This window comes from Lolium rigidum, chromosome 4 (assembly GCF_022539505.1).
Source record: "Lolium rigidum isolate FL_2022 chromosome 4, APGP_CSIRO_Lrig_0.1, whole genome shotgun sequence".
Classification (NCBI taxonomy): domain Eukaryota; kingdom Viridiplantae; phylum Streptophyta; class Magnoliopsida; order Poales; family Poaceae; genus Lolium; species Lolium rigidum.
This window is the reverse complement of record NC_061511.1, coordinates 218,853,430-218,876,316: the sequence shown is the minus strand read 5'-3', so window position 1 is coordinate 218,876,316 and position 22,887 is coordinate 218,853,430. Positions and strand designations below refer to the sequence as shown.

The 22,887-nt window shown below is 48.5% G+C and overlaps 1 protein-coding gene across 1 annotated transcript; it reads right to left on the bottom strand.

The window, feature by feature from the left end:
- Positions 1–6,469: 6,469 nt before the first annotated feature.
- On the bottom strand, positions 6,470–7,492 carry LOC124707007 (ethylene-responsive transcription factor ERF061-like). Its single transcript, XM_047238671.1, has one exon. It carries the CDS (start codon positions 7,490–7,492, stop codon positions 6,581–6,583), a length of 912 nt encoding a protein of 303 aa, XP_047094627.1. The 3' UTR covers positions 6,470–6,580.
- Positions 7,493–22,887: the final 15,395 nt, after the last annotated feature.

Genomic DNA, 22,887 nt, shown 5'->3' with positions numbered 1-22,887 from the left:
GAAAAGAATTAATTGTTGTTGAATGCTTAAAGCATTAAAAGAGGAGTCCATTATCTGTTGTCTATGTTGTCCCGGTATGGATGTCTAAGTTGAGAATAATCAAAAGCGAGAAATCCAAATGCGAGCTTTCTCCTTAGACCTTTGTACAGGCGGCATAGAGGTACCCCTTTGTGATACTTGGTTAAAGCATATGTATTGCGGTGATAATCCAGGTAGTCCAAGCTAATTAGGACAAGGTGCGGGCACTATTAGTACACTATGCATGAGGCTTGCAACTTATAAGATATAATTTACATGATGCATATGCTTTATTACTACCGTTGACAAAATTGTTTCATGTTTTCAAAATCAAAGCTCTAGCACAAATATAGCAATCGATGCTTTTCCTCTATGAGGACCATTCTTTTACTTTCATTGTTGAGTCAGTTCACCTATTTCTCTCCATCTCAAGAAGCAAACACTTGTGTGAACTGTGCATTGATTCTTACATATTTGCATATTGCATTTGTTATATTGCTTTGCATTGACAATATCCATGAGATATAAATGTTACAAGTTGAAAGCAACCGCTGAAACTTAATCTTCTTTTGTGTTGCTTCAATACCTTTACTTTGAATTATTGCTTTATGAGTTAACTCTTATGCAAGACTTATTGATGCTTGTCTTGAAGTGCTATTCATGAAAAGTCTTTGCTTTATGATTCACTTGTTTACTCATGTCATACACATTGTTTCGATCGCTGCATTCACTACATATGCTGTACAAATAGTATGATCAAGTTTATGATGGCATGTCACTCCAGAAATTATCCTTGTTATCGTTTTACCTGCTCGGGACGAGCGAGAACTAAGCTTGGGGATGCTGATACGTCTCCAACGTATCGATAATTTCTTGTGTTCCATGCCACATTATTGATGTTATCTACATGTTATATGCACACTTTATGTCATATTCGTGCATTTTACGGAACTAACCTATTAACAAGATGCCGAAGTGCCGGTTCTCGTTTTCTCGCTGTTTTTGGTTTCGAAATCCTAGTAACGAAATATTCTCGGAATCGGACGAAATCAACGCCAAAGATCTTAGAATCCCCGGAAGCATCCAGAACACACGAGAGGGACCGAGAGGGGGCACGGAGCCCACCACACCATGCCCCGGCGCGGCCTAGGGGGCCGCGCCCCCCTAGGGTTTGGCCAGCCCTTCGACCCCCTGGCGCCGCCTCTTCGCCTATAAAGAGCCCCTGGATCAGAAAACCCGATACCAATTGACGAAACCCACAGAAACCTTCCAGAGCCGCCGCCATCGCGGAGCCAAGATCTGGGGGACAGGAGTCTCTGTTCCGGCACCCTGCCGGAGCGGGGAAGTGCCCCCGGAAGGCTTCTCCATCGACACCGCTGCCATCTCCACCGCCATCTTCATCACCGCTGCTGCTCCCATGAGGAGGGAGTAGTTCTCCATCGAGGCTCGGGGCTGTACCGGTAGCTATGTGGTTCATCTCTCTCCTATGTGTTTCAATACAATAATCTCATGAGCTGCCCTACATGATTGAGATTCATATGATGATGCTTGTAATCTAGATGTCATTATGCTAGTCAAGTGAGTTTTACTTATGTGATCTCCGGAGACTCCTCGTCCCACGTGTGTAAAGGTGACAGTGTGTGCACCGTGTGGGTCTCTTAGGCCATATTTCACGAGAATACTTACTCATTGAATGGCATAGTGAGGTGCTTATTTATATCTCTTTATGATTGCGAGCATGTTTGTATCACAATTTATCTATGTGCTACTCTAGTGATTTGTTATTAAAGTAGTTTATTCCTCCTGCATGTGTGCAAAGGTGACAGTGCGTGCACCGTGTTAGTACTTGGTTTATGCTATGATCATGATCTCTTGTAGATTATGGAGTTAACTATTGCTATGATAATATTGATGTGATCTATTCCTCCTACATATGCATGAAGGTGACAGTGTGCATGCTATGCTAGTACTTGGTTTAGTCTTGTTGATCTATCTTACACTAAAGGTTACTTAAACATGAGCATTATTGTGGAGCTTGTTAACTCCGGCATTGAGGGTTCGTGTAATCCTACGCAATGTGTTCATCATCCAACAAAAGTGTAGAGTATGCATTTATCTCGTTCTGTTATGTGATCGATGTTGAGAGTGTCCACTAGTGAAAGTCTATTCCCTAGGCCTTGTTCCTAAATACTGCTGAGTTACTACTTGCTTGTTTACTACTCGCTGCGTTACTACTACTGCGTTACTACTCGCTTGTTTACTCGTTTCTTTACGCGTTACTACTGCTGCAATACCACCACCATCAACTACACGCCAAGCACTTTTCCGGCACCGTTGCTACTGCTCATACTTATTTATACCACCTGTATTTCACTATCTCTTCGCCGAACTAGTGCACCTATTAGGTGTGTTGGGGACACAAGAGACTTCTTGCTTTGTGGTTGCAGGGTTGCATGAGAGGGATATCTTTGACCTCTTCCTCCCTGAGTTCGATAAACCTTGGGTATCCACTTAAGGGAAACTTGCTGCTGTTCTACAAACCTCTGCTCTTGGAGGCCCAACACTGTCTACAGGAAAGGAGGGGGAACGTAGACATCAGTACCCCATTGTGACACTTGGTTAAAACGTGTGTATTGCGATGATCCGGTAGTCCAAGCTAATTAGGACAAGGTGCGGGCACTATTAGTATACTATGCATGAGGCTTGCAACTTGTAAGATATAATTTACATAACTCATATGCTTTATTACTACCGTTGACAAAATTGTTTCATGTTTTCAAAATAAAAGCTCTAGCACAAATATAGCAATCGATGCTTTCCTCTTTGAAGGACCATTCTTTTTACTTTTATGTTGAGTCAGTTCACCTATTTCTCTCCACCTAAAGAAGCAAACACTTGTGTGAACTGTGCATTGATTCCTACATACTTGCATATTGCACTTGTTATATTACTCTATGTTGACAATTATCCACGAGATATACATGTTATAAGTTGAAAGCAACCGCTGAAACTTAATCTTCTTTTGTGTTGCTTCAATACCTTTACTTTGATTTATTGCTTTATGAGTTAACTCTTATGCAAGACTTATTGATGCTTGTCTTGAAGTACTATTCATGAAAAGTCTTTGCTTTATGATTCAGTTGTTTACTCATGTCATTACCATTGTTTTGATCACTCGCATTCATTACATATGCTTACAATAGTATGATCAAGGTTATGATGGCATGTCACTCCGAAATTATCTTTGTTATCGTTTACCTGCTCGGGACAAGCGGAACTAAGCTTGGGGATGCTGATACGTCTCCGACGTATCGATAATTTCTTATGTTCCATGCTACATTATTGATGATATCTACATGTTTTATACACATTATATGTCGTATTTATGCATTTTCCGGCACTAACCTATTAACGAGATGCCGAAGAGCCGTTGTTGTTTTCCGCTGTTTTTGGTTTCAGAAATCCTAGTAAAGAAATATTCTCGGAATTGGACGAAATCAACGCCCAGGGTCCTATTTTGCCACGAAGCTTCCAGAAGACCGAAGGAGAGTCGAAGTGGGGCCACGAGGTGGCCAGACACCAGGCGGCGCGGCCCAGGCCCTGGCCGCGCCGGCCTGTCGTCCGGGCCCCTCGTGACGCCCCTTACCTGCCCTTCCGCCTACAAATAGCCTCCGTCGCGAAACCCCGGCATCGAGAGCCACGATAAGGAAAACCTTACTGAGACGCCGCCGCCAATCCCATCTCGGGGGATTCTGGAGATCTCCTCCGGCACCCTGCCGGAGAGGGGATTCATCTCCCGGAGGACTCTTCACCGCCATGGTCGCCTCCGGAGCGATGAGTGAGTAGTTCACCCCTGGACTATGGGTCCATAGCGAGTAGCTAGATGGTTGTCTTCTCCTCATGTGCTTCATTGTCGGATCTTGTGAGCTGCCTAACATGATCAAGATCATCTATCCGTAATTCTATATGTTGTGTTTGTCGGGATCCGATGGATAGAGAATACTATGTTATGTTAATTATCAAGTTATTACCTATGTGTTGTTTATGATCTTGCATGCTCTCCGTTATTAGTAGAGGCTCTGGCCAAGTATTTGCTCTTAACTCCAAGAGGGAGTATTTATGCTCGATAGTGGGTTCATGCCTCCATTAAATCTGGGACAGTGACAGAAAGTTCTAAGGTTGTGGATGTGCTGTTGCCACTAGGGATAAAACATTTATGCTATGTCTAAGGATGTAGTTATTGATTACATTACGCACCATACTTAATGCAATTGTCTGTTGTTTTGCAACTTAATACTGGAAGGGGTTCGGATGATAACTCGAAGGTGGACTTTTTAGGCATAGATGCATGCTGGATAGCGGTCTATGTACTTTGTCGTAATGCCCAATTAAATCTCACTATATTTATCATATCATGTATGTGCATTGTTATGCCCTCTCTATTTGTCAATTGCCCGACTGTAATTTGTTCACCCAACATGCTTTTATCTTATGGGAGAGACACCTCTAGTGAACTGTGGACCCCGGTCCAATTCTTTACATCGCATACAATCTACTGCAATACTTGTTTTTTCTGTTCTCTGCAAACAATCATCTTCCACACAATACGTTTAATCCTTTGTTACAGCAAGCCGGTGAGATTGACAACCTCACTGTTTCGTTGGGGCAAAGTACTTTGGTTGTGTTGTGCAGGTTCCACGTTGGCGCCGGAATCTCTGGTGTTGCGCCACATTACATTCCGCCACCATCAACCTTCAACGTGCTTCTTGGCTCCTCCTGGTTCGATAAACCTTGGTTTCTTTCTGAGGGAAAACTTACTGCTGTGCGCATCACACCTTCCTCTTGGGGTTCCCAACGGACGTGTCATCTACGCGCATCAGCGACATTGGCTGGATGGGGTATAGGTCCGTTGGGATATGGGTCATCCCCATATGTCGTTGGTAGAACACAATGCCCGGAGATTGCGCTGCATCAAGGGCCGAAGTGTTACTAATTTTCACATAATCCCTTGAATTACTGAAAAATTAAGGGTACTATGCATCACTTCCGGGTCATTGGGGGGGGGGGGGTAGCCCTGGACTATACTAGTCCCCCTAGATCAGCCATTGGCCTCATCTTCACCAAGTACATGTTTGGTTGCATGTTATTAGTTATATGCAACTAAATTATAATTTAGTTAGCCACCGAGGTTCAAGTTCTCAAAGTCACATAGATTTGGGTTCTTATTGCTAAAAACTCGTTGCAGGGGCTTTCGTACCACATTCATCTGCAAAAGAAGTCTTGGAAGATCTACTTCCATACATTTAGTTCGGTAGATCTTGATGAGAAGGCAATCCGGATATAGCACGCTAGATTAGGTCGGTGGAGTCCAAAAGTTAGCCTTAATCACCCTAGGCGTTGTTGGCTAGATGGGGTATATATAGGTCCATTGTTCCCATATATCATCGACATAACACAAAACCCGGGGATTGCGCTGCATCTAGGGCCAAAGTGTTACTAATATTCACATAATCGCTTGACTTATGAAAAAGTAAGGGTCGATGCGGCACTTCCGTGTCATGGCGGAGGGATACCCCTAGCCCCTACTAGTCCCCCTAGATTCGCCATTAGCCGCATCTTCTCCAAGTACATATTTGCCTGTTAAATGCAACTAAATTAGAATTTGGAAAAGCACTTGGTTCTCAACTCTCTCAAGAATATCTTTATAACTATTCAAATCGCCATGTATGACACAAATCGAACCCATCTTCCAAAACACACTGCGGATAAAATATCTCCGAGAAACACACACAGGATGTGTACACTGATCAAATCTAAAGGAATACATTTTATTCATGAATTGTTGTACTCCCTCTATCCTAAATTTATGTCGTATACAATTTTTGTCAAAATCAAAATTTTAAAAATTTAACCAAATGTATATATGAAAAAATATCAGCATCTACAATATCAAACTTATATTACTAGAACCACCATGGATGATATTTTCATGATGTATATACGTTAGATATTGTATAAAGATTAATATTTTTTTGTCTTTATAAATGGTCAAGCTCGACAAAGTTTGAGTTTGACTAAAAGCTATATGCAGCATGTTTTCGAACGGGGGAGTAGTCGGTTAGTAGTGAAGACAACTGAATGAATATCGACATGTGTCCTACTGTCCTGATTCCTGAATCCTGAATGAAGCTACAAAGCCAATGGCTAAACTGAAATGGTGTGGATGTGCGGCCTAACTGCTGGTGGCTGTCTGCAGCTGGACGATGGCAGAGGAGTTGCTGCCTGGTGTACAGACAAGACAGTGCATGCTGCTTGGAGAGAGCTCCGGAACCATGACAGACGCACGCGCCGCCGCGTCCGCCTGAACCTTGGTGACCACCAGGTATGAAGTGTGCTTCGGGAGCTCTGTCACGAAGCCGGAGGTGCAAGAGCCGAGCTCGGCGATGCAGAGCATGGCGAACCTCGAGCACAACAGCCGGGTGCCTGGGGCCGGCAGCAAGTCTGTCGACGTCTGGGCATGGGCCACCCACTCCGACGGCGCCATGGTCGCTCCTCCTGCTCCTCATGTGAGTGTTGGCAGCGGGGCGCACACAGGAGCAGATCGACAAAACGACGCCGGGAAGTCGGCACTGGAAAAGTTGAGCATCTCCCAGATCAGCTCGGGGTCGAACGATGGCATCCGCTCCAGCGAGCACTCGGCGTCGGCCACGGAAAGCGCCCCCTCCGGCGACCCGCACGATGACTGCGCCGTCGTCTCTGACGTGGCGGCGCTCTCCGAGGCGACGGGTTGCACGGCTGCGGCCGGCGCGGACTTTGCGTCTGCGCTCTGGCTGCTCTGCTTGCTCTCTTCGCGCAGCCGCCTGACGCGCGCGCGCTTGCGGGCCATGCGCACGCGGATGGCCTGGATCTTGGCGTCGACGGAGTCGCGGAGCTGCCGGAGGGCGTCGGGGCAGCTGTCGTCGCCGGGGCTGTCCATGACGCCGGGGAAGTTGAGGCGCGCGTACTCGCCGCGGAGCTTGTACGCGGCGCGGTCGTAGGCGTGCGCGGCGGTCTCTGGCGAGTCGTAGGTGCCGAGCCAGACGCGGACCCGGTTCTGCGGCAGCCTGATCTCCCCCACCCACTTGCCCCACTGCCGCTGCCGCACGCCGCGGTACGTCTTCGTCTTCCCCAGCGACGCCGCTCCGTCATGCCCCACGCCGGGAAAAGGAAAACTCGCGGCCGAGTAGGAGGAAGTGGCGGCGGCGGCGGAGGTTTGGTGATGTTGTGTCTGCGTGGCGGCGAAGGAGCGGAGGAGCTCGCACTGGCGGTAGTAGACGCTGGAGCCGAGCGGCGGGATGGAGACCGGGGGCGGGAGGTGGGAGAAGACGGTGTCGAGCGTGCTGGCGCCGGCCGGGGACAGGAGCAGGGACGACACCGCCGAGCGCACCTCCCCCGGGAAGCTGGCATGAGACAGCGTGCGGTGGCTGGCGTCCATGGATGGATGCCGCTGCTGCCGGAGCTTGGGTGTAAGAGTTGGTTGTCTGGTAACCGCTGGAGGATTTTTCACACACGAGGCGGGAAGCCCTGTGATTAGTGAGCTTTGAGATCTTGTCCTAGCCAGGTGTGCGTGCTGTGGCTTTATATAGGCCACTAACAACGGTGAATATTTACCAGTGTACCCTCAGGTCTCATACTGTTAACCAGTGAGTATTTGTTTGGACTCGAGATTGTCATACTGGTAACCAGCACACGGATTAGTTGCGCCGGAATTAATGTGAAGCCACTTGGTCAACTTCGCAGGATGTTTACACCCTTGATCACTAGAAGAAGAAAAAAAAGATCACCATCTTTGACGAGTTCAAGACTTAGTTCACTCCCATGTCAAACACCAAGGAAAGCATGAGTCCTGTCCATTCAGTTTGACAAAACAATCACTCGAAGCCATAAACTATTAATCAGCTAAAGAAAGGCCAGCTCTCAAAGCATTTTAAATCCCGTCTTCAGGTTTGAATTTTGCTTGCTACCTACCGATCCGTCGACGGATCGAGAGAAAAATACCAATTGACCGATCTAGAGCAAAAGATCGATCGCTCTCACTCATGCGTGTTGCCTTCTTTCCTCCCATGGCTCGCTGGTAATATGGGCAGTGGCGGACCCAGGAATTGAGATCTGCCGGGGCGAACATTTTAACAAAACTTTTTTTAAGCAAAAACAGCAAGTGTACATAACAAAAATGAATGGTTCTCGAAAAGATCAGTTTTCAATATGGATACGATTACTATTACTAAGAGAAGAGCATGACAAAACATAAAAGAGATTTAGAAAATCCAGTTATTCGCAAAAAAAAACTCCAGCTGATTAAACACTCATTGGCTCCAAGCAAAGACCTACAACATGTCAACCAAACAAATTATATATCTAATCTCAGCACAAGTGTGAAAACAATTGTAGTTGCTTACAATCAAACGATATACCCTTCTCAGTTCATCTCTAATTTCTAGGGTAGCCAGATACCCAGATCGGAAATCACATCATCTAGAATGCAGTTGTTGCTTAAGGCCTGGCGGCAGACTCCACATCAGAGTCCATCGGCAGCGGCGAATAGATCAGGAGCTCAGGCGCTTAGATGCTTAAGGCCTGGCGCCCGGCGGCGCGTGTGTGCAGCGGGGCAGATCGGCCATCGCGAGAGAGCAGAGATTGAAAGTTTGGTACGACCCGAACACGTGGGAATATTTTTTTGGAACGATGGAGGCAGCTCGATGCGTGCGTGCGTTGTTTGGACAGCAAAAAACGCACGGGGCTTTCATTTCTCACTTAAGCCCAACTACCCAACTGTGTAGGCCCAATATCTTTCTTCCCTGCCCGCATGTACGCGTACCCTTCGACGAGAAAAACAGATCGAGCAGCAGTTCGTCAATGGCGGACGCCGCTAGATACAGAGCTGGGGTGCCCTTCTCCACGCCACGAGACCCGGGGCAGCCGCCCCTGCTCGCCCTCCTGGTAGGTCCGCCACTGAATATGGGCATCCACCCTTTTTTCCTCGCGCGGCTTGTTGGTAATATGAGCCTCAACGATATGTAGGTTTGAGCGAGCATGCCAATCACATGGAAATCCAGACGCTTCACATTTTCTATCAAGGGAGTGGATCGAAAGACTAGCCAACGACTCGTTTTTTGTTGTAATTGTTCGCCACTTTTTGTAATAATAGTATTTTTAATTGAATTTGTATCATATTAGTTGTTGCTTGAACACTTTGCGTTGTTTCCAAACTTATGGATTTTTGTTGTAATCACTTGTGACTATTGTAAACATATATTGCGGTTTTTGTTGTAATTTACTATGTAGCAAATTAATTGTTGTTTGACCACTTTGCTTTGTATACAAACATATGTATTTTTTTTGAAGTGGTCGTTTGTTAAAAATAGTTGGTCATCTTTTTAAAATTTGTTTACGATTTTTTTTGTAACTCAATAAGCCGAAAATATATTTGTTGTTTACCTTTTTTGTAACATAACACTAATTTTTTAAAATGTTGCGATAATTTTGTTGTAGTAGTATATTTTTCTATACGCGGAGCAAGGATTTTTTTTAGTGTAATACTCTTTTTTAAATGTTATTGTAATACTCTATATTGGGGTAAATCATCACGATGGCACATGTACTGCCATAAATATCCAAAAAGTTAGGGCCAGAGGGTTGTCCTTTCGTTTTTAAGTGGAGTTTTAAGTGGAGTTTTTCGAAATATATTATATACATCCGGCCTTTGCAACGATGCAATATCTTAATAATAATACGGATGCACCCAACACACACAAAAAGTCCCACTACGGTATTCTAGCCCTAGCAACAACAATACATCCACCACCAGAACAACACCTAAACTCCAGACTCTCCAAAGCGACGCCTCCAAGAATGAAACAGTGCACAAGTGTCATTGTCGTCCGATTAAAAGATTTTAGGTTTTCACCCTGAAGATAGTCCCCGCTCTCAAAACAATGCCTTCAACAAGGCCATTCACATGCACAACCAATTAATATCAGACCTTGGTTGTTCACCCTGAAAGACAAGAATCTAAACTTCACATGTGATGCCACCCCCACTTGCATACTACTGCCGCGAAATCCAGACCACCAAGCAATGCTCAACATCACACAGACTCCAACCTACATTGGTAGTCCTCCAATCCGACATTCATTATATTCCCCACCTCTGATTTCACCATGGACGAGAATGTTATCTGATGGCAACACAGAACAGAGCTTCGCGCCGCTCACTCCAAAACCAAATGGTCAGAATAAAAGCATGGGGCGCACAACCGAGTACCACCCCATCCAGCAAACTCCGGGCATACGGCGCACTGTTACATTCGCCGACCACTCTAGCCAGATGAAGAAGGTCTGGCCTTAGGAAGGTCACCATCATAGCAAAAGAAGAACCCTAGGATAACCACATTTATTACGAAGATCGGCCGACCCCACGCCGCCACCCGTCCGTATACCTCATCGGTGGAAGAGGAGGCAGCCACCGACCACAGACTCGTCGACGAGTCTTCCGCCGCCACCCCCAACACCGAAGTAGGCCACCGCTGTGAGCCGCCGGGAGGGAGAGGCGTAGAAGACCCACCGACTACTACTAGGCATGACCATGCCGCCGTAGACGCCCGATCCGCAGCCATCGGGGACACTCCCGCCATCGGCCGCCTCGTCAAAGCTTCACCCGACCGCCACAACCCTTGCCAGGGCAACCAGGCGCGACGCACCGCAGACCATCGGCTGAGGCCACTACCCCGGATCCCACCTAGGACCCCACCACGCCGATCACCGACAAGCTCCGCTACCGGCCGACGATCACCGACGCCGATCCCGCGCCTCCTTTGCGCGTGCGACGTAAGAAGGGAGCGTGCCGCCGCCCAGAGCACCACGGGCTTTGTCCGCCTGTTGCGGTCAGAAACCCACCGGCGGGCAGCGACGGGCAACACCGTAGAGCCGGGAACAACTCAGGGCTGCGGCTGGCCCTGGTCCCTCTGAGCGACGGCCCGCAAAGCCTTCTGGTCACACGTCCGATGCTGATGCAAGGGCATGCCACCCGACCTATACCCGGTCGGAAGGTGTTGGATGATGCCTCGCTTAGTTTCCTCGCATGGCATACACGTAAACATTAAATACGAGCCTCGATCGGCTCTCAGGTTATCCTGTGAATCGGCTCAAAGAGCCGATCCACCCATGATTCGTACCAGGTGTACGAATATATGGTGGTCCTGCTTGATCAAGATAAAGCTGAAGCGATCTACGACGATTTAGGGTTTTCACCGCATAATCGGATCATCCTACTCACGATTGGGCCTCGCGCTCGCGTACGGTGATCGTAAGCCGATCCTAGACAGGGCCTAAAAACCAACACGAGGTTGATCCTCGGAACGTCCTGTCTAGGGCTAGCAAACTACACCCTACACGCCGCCGGATCCTCCAACCCTTTGTAAGGCCTAACTATTGCAGATATTAAACTAATCCTTGAAGAACAAGGAGCAACCGTAACGGATCGGATCTACTAAACGATGATCAAGCGGGGTGCCGCCCCTACACCTAAGATAGGTGTAAGGGCGGCTAGATGTATAAGGGTCGCACTACGACAGCATATGATACGAAGAACAATGCTAACCCTAACACATCTAAGATAACTACGTTGCTCGCCATCAAAAAGGCTTCAGCACGAGCAACGCATGAACAACGTGATAAGCTTGTGCTGCCTAGATCGCAAGATGCGATCTAGGCAGCATGGTGCTTACCAGGAGAAACCCTCGAGACGAAGGAGTTGGCGATGCGCCGAGATTGATTTGTGTTGAACGTTGGTTGTTGTTTATTTCATAAACCCTAGATACATATTTATAGTCCGGGGGACTTTCTAATTCAGGCGTGCACCTAACCGTGCACGGGTAAAACTCTAACTTCTAAATTAAGACACGATCTACTATAATACAGATACATGGGCAATTTTGCCCAACTTCTTCGTGTCAGGCCGCTTCAGAGATCCTCCACGCGTATATCCTTCAAGCCCATCTCACTTACGGCCCATCTCCTGATTTGGCCAAAATCTGGTGATAACACATGCCCCCTGGTTTTGGTAATGATAATTTCAAAACCACTCGTTTTTCCTCCGAGGGGTCACGTCGTGGCGGAGCGGAACCGTCGCAGTATTTTTCATCATGACGACTTGCCTTCCCAACTTCTCTCGCACGATTTGACAGTTTTTGGCACCACCTCCTCGAAAACTCGTTCGAACATTAAACTCCATCTTCTTTATTTAACCGCATCGAACAGTTCTCCTCTTCATCCTCTCCGCATTAGCACTCCAAAAGCCCTCCTGCGCCACCATGTCTTCCTCTTCCTCCGCCTCATCGGGACTTTCCATCGAGTCCTCTTCCTCCCACGAGCCGACGCCAGAACGGGACTCACAGGAGGTCCACGCGGCCAACATCCGCCGCGCCATAGAAGCCGGGAGGAGCCCGGCCATGACTTCTCCGTCCGGTCCGAGGACGACAAGTCCTCGACGGACGGGGAGAGCGACCTCCGCTTCCTCGCCGACGGGGAATCGGAGGAGGAGAGCGATGACGATCACTTCTCCTGGGACGACTTCACTTCCTCCGAGGAGGTGAAGGAGGAGGAGGAGGAGGACGACGACAGCTCCTCCGACGAGCCGCCGGCTAAGCGCCACTGCCCCTGGCCAGGGAATCTCAGTGACTTCGACAGCGACGACGACGACGACGAGGAGGAGGATGAGGACAACGAAGGTCCTGCCGGCGGCCACTACAGCAGCGACGACGAGCCCGCCGGGAGTAGCGCCGACAGCGGCGACAATGGTGACGACGAGGGCAGCGACGGCCCGTAGATAGGACCCTTAGCACAGGACCAGTAGTAGTAGGCGGGGCAATGTATCCCCTTAATACTTTCTTTTGAGAGCAATCAGCTCTTCTTATGTAAGAAATCTCGTTTATCAATGAAGAAATTCCCCAATTTGATTTTGCCGATTTCCTTTATGCCAATTTAGCCGATTTCCCCTCATACTGATTCTGCCGATCATCACTTAGCCAATGCTCAATGAGCCGATGGCAACGCATCAGTCCCTCATAATCCGCTCTTCATCTTTTCCGACCCAGGAGTGACCGTGAACTTGGTCAATTAATAAGCCGATGCTAACGCATCAGTCCTTCATCTCTCCAACTGATGCCCTTGATTTCTGGTGGACAATGCGGAAGACCAACGCCTCCAAGAGAGCCCCAGAACCACTGCTGAAATGACTTGACGCTGAAGCCGATACCTCTGGATATTCAGATATTCAGTGATATTCTTAACACCTGCCCAATCCCTTCGAAGAAGATCATGATGGAGGGCCAGCCGATGAAATCTCAATCGGCTTCTTAGGAACAGAATATCTACGCAGCTCGGTTGCCCCCGAGCCTCAATCAAGGCGAGAACAGCGAGTGAGCCAATCAAATGTGCCACCATCGGCCTCCAAGACATAATGCAGAGCCAGCCGATTTCAACAAAATCGGCTCCCCGCAGCAGAGAACCTTCAAGGTGAGCTGCCCCCGAGCTTTTTCAGTCCACTTCTTGCGCCTTGCTGGTCAGATCGGCTCCTTTCCTTTGGCGGATTTGATGCAACCCATCCTTAACCTGATCTGCACGTCCATGCTGCTCTTGGCATTGGTCAGGGTCATGATCCCTCAAACTTGCCCCAGCTGATACTGCGGACTCGAATACTTGCAAAAAAAACTTGGAGGTTCTTGAAGAGAGGATCTGAGCCACCAAACCACTCCATTGAGGAGTTCTTCCATTAGAGCCTTTCTTAGTGACCCACTTCCTGCTCCCTTGAGCCTCTGCTTATAACAGTTGTACCTCTTGAGTCGATGGCCATGCATCGGCTTTCTATCCTTAAGTCGATGTCTGCGCATCGGCTGTGCTTAAAAAATTTTCAAATTTTTTACGGCCGATTTATGTATCGGCCCCCATACTTCAATGCCCATCATCAAAGAATATCTTGGGCTGCTCGGGCATTTGAAAGACACTTCTACTTCGTATCCTCGTGTTCTATCCACCTAGGTGCCCCCGAGCCGATTCTTTCAAGTAATTGAGGGTATCGGCTCTTCAGGTATTCTCTGTTGGATCAAATGCTGAACCCAGGCAGAATGTATGGTGAGGATAATTTTGGCCGATTGCTGGAATCGGCCTCCATGTTGCTTGCTCGATGAAGGTTTTGCAATGTCCCTCCATAAATCCTTGGGGGCCGATCCCAAGGATCGGCCTCGCCACATTTGCTCATAGGTTTGCTCTCGCTACACGGTCGGGCCGGTGGATAAGACCAACCTAGCCCCATCCTCGTGTCACGTTGATGCGCTCGTGAGCCGTCGAAATTGGGTGCCTCGTGTAATCCTCGGAGCACCAAACTCCGTTGGAAGGACGAAGCACCATGTTTGTGCCAGCCGATGTCTCATCATCGGCTTTCTTTGCTTGGGGCGCCACTCCATTTTTCGTGGTCGACCCTCTTCATCCAGGGTTCGCTGGATCTTTGCGGCCGGATCAGGTCGTGCCTTCCTTAAGCGTGTGCAGGTATAACCTTTCGGCTTCCTCCAAGCCGCGCAGATCGCCGAACCCTACGCTTTTGGGAACGGCTGAGTCCATCGGGGCACCACCTTGGTCGGTGGTACTTGTCTTCTTCTTCTTCTCCTCGTCTTCCAAATCCTCAAGATCTTCCATTCGAGCGGACTCGGCGCGTTTGCTTCGAGGCGGGAGAGGCCCTAGACGCTTGAACACGGACACGTTAGCCGCATCCTTCTTCTTTTGTTTACATTCTGGGCAATTGCCGATTGTAGGCAATCGGCTCATTCCTGAATCCCAGCAGTGTCTGAAGAAGGGGCAGTCCCAGTGCCTATCCACGTCGTCTTGCTCCCTTGACTTTTCCTTGGCGTGGCGCTCATATCGCTCCTCGTCGCGATCATGCCGACAACGTCTCCTGTCGTCCCTAGCCAGACGATCTTTTTCATCATCGTCGTTGTATCGCCGGCGTTGGTCGTATTGACCCACATACTTGATGAGGAGGTGATCAGAGAGAGGTCGCTGATATCTTACGTTCCTCACTTCTCCCTCTGTGATGTAGCGCTTGCCGTCGTGGCGGAGCCGATCGCGTGGAGCGGCTTCCTCTGTGTCTTTGCTATGAGAGCGGCTGCCATCATCTCCGTCCTTACCTGAGTGGTGCCCAGGTCCCACCATGTTGATATTGCACGAGAAATCTGGCTGGCACCCTCCATGGTAAGTATACTCCACCATATTAACGGCGAGGAAGGGGTGTGTGTCGACCTTCATGGCGTACTGGTTGAAAATTAGCCGCCCTTTTTCTATCGCCATTTGGATCTCGCCGACGCCACACCCTGCGAGTCGTTAGTGGCGTGGGTGAACGTGTTATGCCACTTGCGGTATGGCTTTCCGTTCAACTCCTGCACCGTGGGGATCTTGTGGCCTTCGGGTACCTTTAGTCGCTTCTCCGTGAGTAAGAGGTCGAAAATCTGCTCAGCTTTGGTCACGTCGAAGTCGAACCCTTTTGGAGGGCCTTGTGGCTTAACCCACTTACGGGACACGGGGCTTGCCGCCCGAGTCCATTCAGCCATCGCTACCTCTCGATCTCCCGCAGCACCTTCATCCTCGTCTGCCTCAACCAGGACCACCGCACGCTTGAATTTGTCCCGGTAAACATCCGGGTGGTGCTCGTTCATATGCCGACAGCCTTCGCACCATGTGCGCCAATGAAGAGTAGTCTCGCTTGGGAGGCCACGTCCTTGATCGATGATGAGAGACCCACCACCGCCAACTCGATCGCTTCTTTTCACTTACGTGAACCGAATAGCATCGGTTCCTAACGGTCCTGAAGCGCCGGATGTATTCGACACTCGTTTCCCCGCGCTTCGTCGTACTTGTGCTAGATCGGCAATACCAGCCTCGGAAGCCTCCGAGTGATACCGTATGTGGAACTCGCTCTTCCAACTCGCTTCCAAGTCCGGATTGAGTTCGGTGGCAGCGATGTGTACCACCCGAAAGCCGATCCTGTGAGGGACTCGTGCGAAGAACCTCACACGCAGCTCGTCCGATGCTCGAGATCGTGCCCAGCTGTGCCAAATATCGGCTCGACATGCTCGATGGAGCTGGAACCATCCGATCCACTAAACTTTGTGAAGTCGGGGAGCCGATATTTGGGTGGTAGCGGGATCAATTCGTACTCGTTGGGGTACGGCTTGGTATAGCCGATTGTCCTCCTTTTCGGCATCATGCCGAACTGGTCTTTCGTAATTGTACAAATCTGATCCGTGGTGATGGCTGAAGGTGTCGAACCCCGAAGATTCGCCGGGTGGCATACTTAGCCAGCCATGCTTGCTTTTCCAGTTCTGAGCCAACCGCAGGAGCTGAGCTCCGGAGGTTTGTCGGAGTGGCGTACTTAGCTAGCCACGTCCGCTTCTCAAGATCCGCTCCCGACGTTCCTCCTCGCTGTTCCGCAGGTCCCCGCCGTTGCAGCCTGGCTCGAGAGTGCCCGAGCCATCGCAGCTCGGCACGTATGCGCACGTGTATCCGTGCGGGATCTCCTTGGGCGCCTCATGTAGGAATTGGTAGTCACTAGGGTCACCACCAATCTTGTAGACGACGTATGCCGATGAGTTCGACACTTCTGGTGCTGCCAACGCGAACGGCAGCGGTGGATCGGATCGGAGTGGCATCTCTCCTTGGTAAGTCCCCGAGCCGGTCCCGACGGAGAGTACCGATGGCTCATGATTTCCTGGATCACGCGAAGAGCGACACGCTCCAAAGTGTTCACCGGGCTCGCAGTGGCGGTGCAGCGAATGAGCCACCATGAAGTTGATCTCCTCGACGCAGCCGACTCGGTGCGTTCTTCCGACGGGGAGGACAGGTCCACTCCATCGAGCGCGCTTCAGGTGAGAACCCCTTCCACCCGATGCCATGGGAGCGGGTTCCGTGGAAAGAGCCGATGAGGTCGGCTTCGAGGACCGCCTTGATCTCGTCATGCTTCTTCTTGAGCTCGCCGGTCCGATCCTCGTACTTGACCGGAGTGCCTTCCGCCATCTCGGATGTAGATGGCGATGCGGTGGATGTCGAAGATGGTCCCACCGGCGTGCGCGAATGTGTTGCGGTCGGAAACCCACCGGCGGGCAGCGACGGGCAACACCGTAGAGCCGGGAATCTACCCGTGGCTGCGGCTGGCCCCGGTCCCTCCGAGCGACGGCCCGCAAAGCCTTCCGCACACACGTCCGATGATGTCGCAAGGGCGTGCCACCCGACCTATACCCGGTCGTGAAGGTGTTGGATGATGCCTCGCTTAGTTTCCTCGCATGGCATACACGTAAACGTTAAATACGAGCCTCGATTGGCTCTCAAAGTTGTCCCGTGAATCGGCTCAAAGAGCCGATCCACCCATGATACGTACGAGGTGTACGATCGGATGGTGGTCCCGCTTGATCAAAATAAAGCTAAAGCGACCTACTACGATTTGGGGTTTTCACCGCGAATCGGAACATCCTACTCGTGATTGGGCCTCGCGCTCGCGCGACGGTGATCGTAAGCCGATCCTAGACGGTGGCCTAAAACCAACACGAGGTTGATCCCCGGAACGTCCTGTCTAGGACTAGCAAACGCCACCCTATGCGCCGCTGGATCCTCCAACCCTTTGTAAGGCCTAACAATGCAAATATTAAACTAATCCTTGAAGAACAAGGAGCAATCATAACGGATCGGATCTACTAAATAACGATCAGCGGGTGCCGCCCTTACACCCGTGACAGGCGTAAGGGCGGCTAGATGCCTAAGGGTTGCACGACGAAAGCATATGATACGAAGAACAATGCTAACCCTAAAAACACCTATGATAACTACGTTGCTCGCCATCAAAAGGCTTCGATACGAGCAACGCATGGAGGACGAATAAACGCGTAGGCTGCCTAGATCGCAAGATGCGATCTAGGCAGCATGGTGCTTACCCGGAAGAAACCCTCGAGACGGGGAGTTGGCGATGCGCCGAGATTTGTTTGTGTTGAACGTTGGTTGTTGTTTATTTCATAAACCCTAGATACATATTTATAGTCCGGGGGACTTTCTAATCCAGGCGTGCACCTAACCGTGCACGGATAAAACTCTAACTTCTAAATTAAGATGCGATCTACTATAATACAGATACACGGGAAATTTAGCCCAACTTCTTCGTGTCAGGCCGCTTCAGAGATCCTCCACGCGTATATCCTTCAAGCCCATCTCACTTACGGCCCATCTCCTGATTTGGCCAAAATCTGGTGATAACACAACCTTTACAATGTAGAGGTTGAGAGCTCTACCATTGAGCTAGATGACTCCTTTGATGATACCCGCATGTGCTTTGTGCGATGTATCCAGGAGTCTGAGGTTAAGGAGGCGTTAAGAAGGATGAAAGGAGGCAAGGCGATGGGTCCTGATGGTATCCCCATTGAGGTGTGGAGAGGCCTTGGAGACGTAGCGATAGTATGGCTAACTAAGTTTTTCAACCTCATTTTTCGGTCAAACAAGATGCCCGAAGAATGGAGACGGAGTATTTTAGTACCAATCTTCAAGAACAAGGGGGATGTTCAAAGTTGTACTAATTACCGTGGAATCAAGCTGATGAGCCATACTATGAAGCTATGGGAGAGAGCCATTGAGCACCGCTTAAGAAGGTTGACAAGCGTGACCAAAAACCAATTTGGTTTCATGCCTGGGAGGTCTACCATGGAAGCCATCTTCTTGGTACGACAGCTGATGGAGAGATACAAGGAGCAAAAGAAGGACCTTCATATGGTGTTCATTGATTTGGAGAAGGCCTATGATAAGATACATCGGAATGTCATGTGGTGGGACTTGGAGAAACACAAAGTCCCAATAAAGTACATTACCCTCATCAAGGATATGTATGATAATGTTGTGACAAGTGTTCGAACAAGTGATGGCGACACTGATGACTTTCCAATTAAAATAGGGCTTCACCGAGGGTCAGCTTTGAGCCCTTATCTTTTTGATTTGGTGATGGATGAGGTCACAAGGGATATACAAGGAGATATCCCATGGTGTATGCTCTTTGCGGATGATGTGGTGCTAGTCGATGACAAATCGAACGGGGGTTAATAAAAAGTTAGAGTTGTGGAGGCGAACCCTAGAATCGAAAGGTTTTAGGCTTAGTAGAACTAAAACTGAATACATGAGGTGCAGTTTCAGTTCTACTAGGCACGAGGAGGGAGAGGTTAGCCTTGATGGACAGGTGGTACCAGAGAGAGACACTTTTTGATATTTGGGGTTCATGTTGCAGAAGGATGGCGATATCGATGAAGATGTGGGCCACCGAATCAAGGCTGGTTGGATGAAGTGGTGCCAAGCTTCTGGCGTACTCTGTGACAAGAGAGTGCCACAAAAGCTAAAAGGCAGGTTTTATAGGACAGCTATCCGACCCGCGATGTTGTATGGCGCGGAGTGTTGGCCAACGAAGAGACGACATATCCAACAGTTAAGTGTAGCAGTAGATGCGCATGTTGAGATGGATATGTGGCCACACAAGAAAGGATCGGGTACGGAATGACGATATACGGGAGAGAGTTGGGGTAGCACCGATTGAAGAGAAGCTGGTCCAACATCGTCTCAGATGGTTTGGACATATCCAACGGAGGTCTTCAGAAGCGCCAGTGCATAGCGGACAGATAAAGCGTGCTGAGAATGTTAAGAGGGGTCGTGGTAGACCAAACTTGACATGGGAGGAGTCTGTTAAGAGAGACCTGAAGGTTTGGAATATCGACAAAGATTTAGCCATGGACAGGGGTGAGTGGAAGTTAGCTATCCACGTTCTGGAACTATGACTTGGCTTCGAGATCTTATGGGTTTCAACTCTAGCCTACCCAACTTGTTTGGGACTGAAAGGCTTGGTTGTTGTTGTTGTTGCAACATCATGTGCAATTAGAAAAATCTTAGTAGGTTGCAGCTAATGACTAGTACAAATTACAATGCAATTTCTATAGTAATCAATTGATAATCAAATTATCATCGACTAAAAATTAGCAAAACCATATTTTTGCACTTTGTTCGTCTCTTTAACAAACAAGATTCAACCCATGTAATTAACATACTTCAGAAAATGGTGCGGGTTCAGTTTAACTTCTTGGAAAATCGATCTCAGTACGAAAGAATACTGCAACTTAAAATCCGCCGCAGTACAAAATGTTGACAAAATAATTGGTTGACGTTTTCCTCGCAATACTTCACTTCCCATCACTTTGCTGTATTTTCTTCTTGTTGCGTATAATGGATTGGTAAAAATAGATCAAAAGATAAATTATAGTAAAAAGATTGAGGGGAACCTAATCAGCTATAATCCTAGCCATTGGTTGCATGTTGGATTTTCGGATCAGGACATAGTAATAGGTAAACTTATTTGCACGATATATCGGTGATGTTACATCTTTTCCTCAACCAACAACAGCTTGTTTGAATATCGCGACTTCCCGCCTCGCACTCATGGGCCTCATGTGTCAGTGACTCAAAGGTATGGTTCCGTTGGGATCCTATCCAGATCAATATATGCAGGTGCCCATAAGAATACTCCATGGTCTGAAATAGGCAGGAACAAAAGTCGTCCATGTACAATTTTGCAAAAATGGAAGGTATATATTTTTAGCAGCACATGATATTATTACATTAACCAGGTTCAGAAAATAAAAGGGGCAAATTGAGAAGCAGTAGCAGTTCAGCCATTGTTTCTCGCAATTCCGGCAGAAAATACTCGCTCATCGCTGATCTTACCATGGATGCCTCTACTCCGTTTCCATGGGCAGACGGTGGCGGCAGAGTGGGCAGACACGGCTGACCCGGAGCCAGTCGAAGATGCAGCGCTCATGGAACGAGTGGGAGCACGGCAGCCTCCTGAGCCTGTCCCCCCCTTCCTCGAAATCTTGCATGCACACCGCGCAAGCTCGCTCCCTCGCCTCGTCGGCGCTCGTCTCCTGCAGGCCCGCGATCGCGTCGCCCGACGCCGGGACGGCGCCGAACCCGCCGTTCCTGTAGGCGTCGTCGGCGACGTACGCTGCTTCTTGGGTGGCATCGTTCACGGCGACGGCGCCCGGCGCGTCGCCGGCTCGCGCCTGTGCCGGCATCCGGTCGAGGAGCTCCCTCAGCAGCGCGAAAGGGTTGCCGTCGTCGTCGTCCTGCCGCGGCGCGTTGAACGGCACGTGCCGGCGCGCCATGAGGTCCCAGGCTAGCTGGCTGCCGGCCACCCATGGGGCGACGTCGTCCGCGCCGCGCAAGTGTTCCGGCCGGGGCGTGTCCATTGTACTGTCTCTCTCGTGCACCGAGAGGACGATGGATGGATTGCTGGGCAGATTCGTGAACAGGACAGCGCATATTGTTGGTGATATATGGCCAGACGCAAGCTAAAGTTGGAATCAGTTTCGGTTTCCAGCGCATTACGGCGTGGGACTGGCACTCGGACTGCTGTCGTCTTCTACTCGTGGTTTCCCTCGTGACATGAACGGGAAAAAACAAGGCGAAACAAACTCTCGGCCTGGGTGACAGGGCCTCCACGGTATGGCCCAGAGTATGAGCGAGGGGGAGAACAGGCCCATATATGTCCTTTTTTTGCAAGGCCACGGTGTACTGTACAAGGGGCAAAATCGGGAAAACCTATACACCGACCAGGCCGGTGGGTACCGGCCACCGCACACCCCTGCGCGGGTATGGGCCTGGCCCAGGTAGGCTTTTTCGTTTTCGGTTTTTCTCTATTTTCTGTTCCGTTTTTCGTTTTTCTTTTTTTTCTTTTTTCTTTTTTCTGTTTCTTTTCTCTGTTTTTTCTTTTCTGTTTTCTATTTTCGGTTTTGTTTATATTAATTTTTCAGATTTTGAAAAAAAAAAATTTAAATTGTTCAAATTCAGAAAATGTTCAAATTAAAAAATATTTAATTAAAAAATGTTCAAATCTGAAACCGTTCAAATCTGGAAACCGTTCAAATTTAAAAACCGTTCAAACATGAAACATGTTCAAATTTAGAAAATGTTCATAATTAAAACGAATTCTTTTTAGAAATACAAAATCAAAATTAAAAAAATGTTCAAATTTAAAATATGTTCATATTCGAAAATGTTCAAATTTTAAAAAAAATCTGAAAAAATGTTCAGTCCCAAAAAAATGTTCAAATTTTCAAAAATGATCGGGCATTTTGCTGAAAATAAACAGATCCAAAAAAAGTGAGGAAAAATCGAAAAATCTAAGTGAAAAATCGAAAACCGAAACAGAAAAAGAAACATCCGTATATGGGCTTGGCCCAGAAGCCAATTGGGGGTGTGCGGTGCCCCGATTGCCACCGACCTGCTCGGTAGCGAGCAGCCCCCGGCAAAACCTATACACCGACCAGGTCGGTGGCTACCGGCCACCGCACACCCCCTGGTCGGGTATGGGCCAGGCCCATTTGGGTATGTTTAGCCTGTGCAGTTCGTTTTTGCTTTATCTTTTTTCTTTTCTGGTTTCTTTTTCTGTTTTCTTTTCTTTTTTCTGTTTTCGGTTTTGTTTATATTTTTTCAGATTTGAAAATTTTAAGTTTTACAAATTTTTCAAATTGAGAAAATGTTTAAATTCAAAAATGTTCAAATTTGAAAACCGTTCAAATCTGAAAACCATTCAAATTTGAAAACCGTTCAAATATGAAATTTGTTCAAATTCAAAAACGGTTTAAAATTTAAAATTTGTTCGAATTTAATTTTTTTTAAAATTTAAAATTTGTTCACATTGAAAATTGTTCAAAGTAGAAAATTAAAAATTTGTTCACATCCGTATATGGGCCTGGCCCAGAAGCCAGTT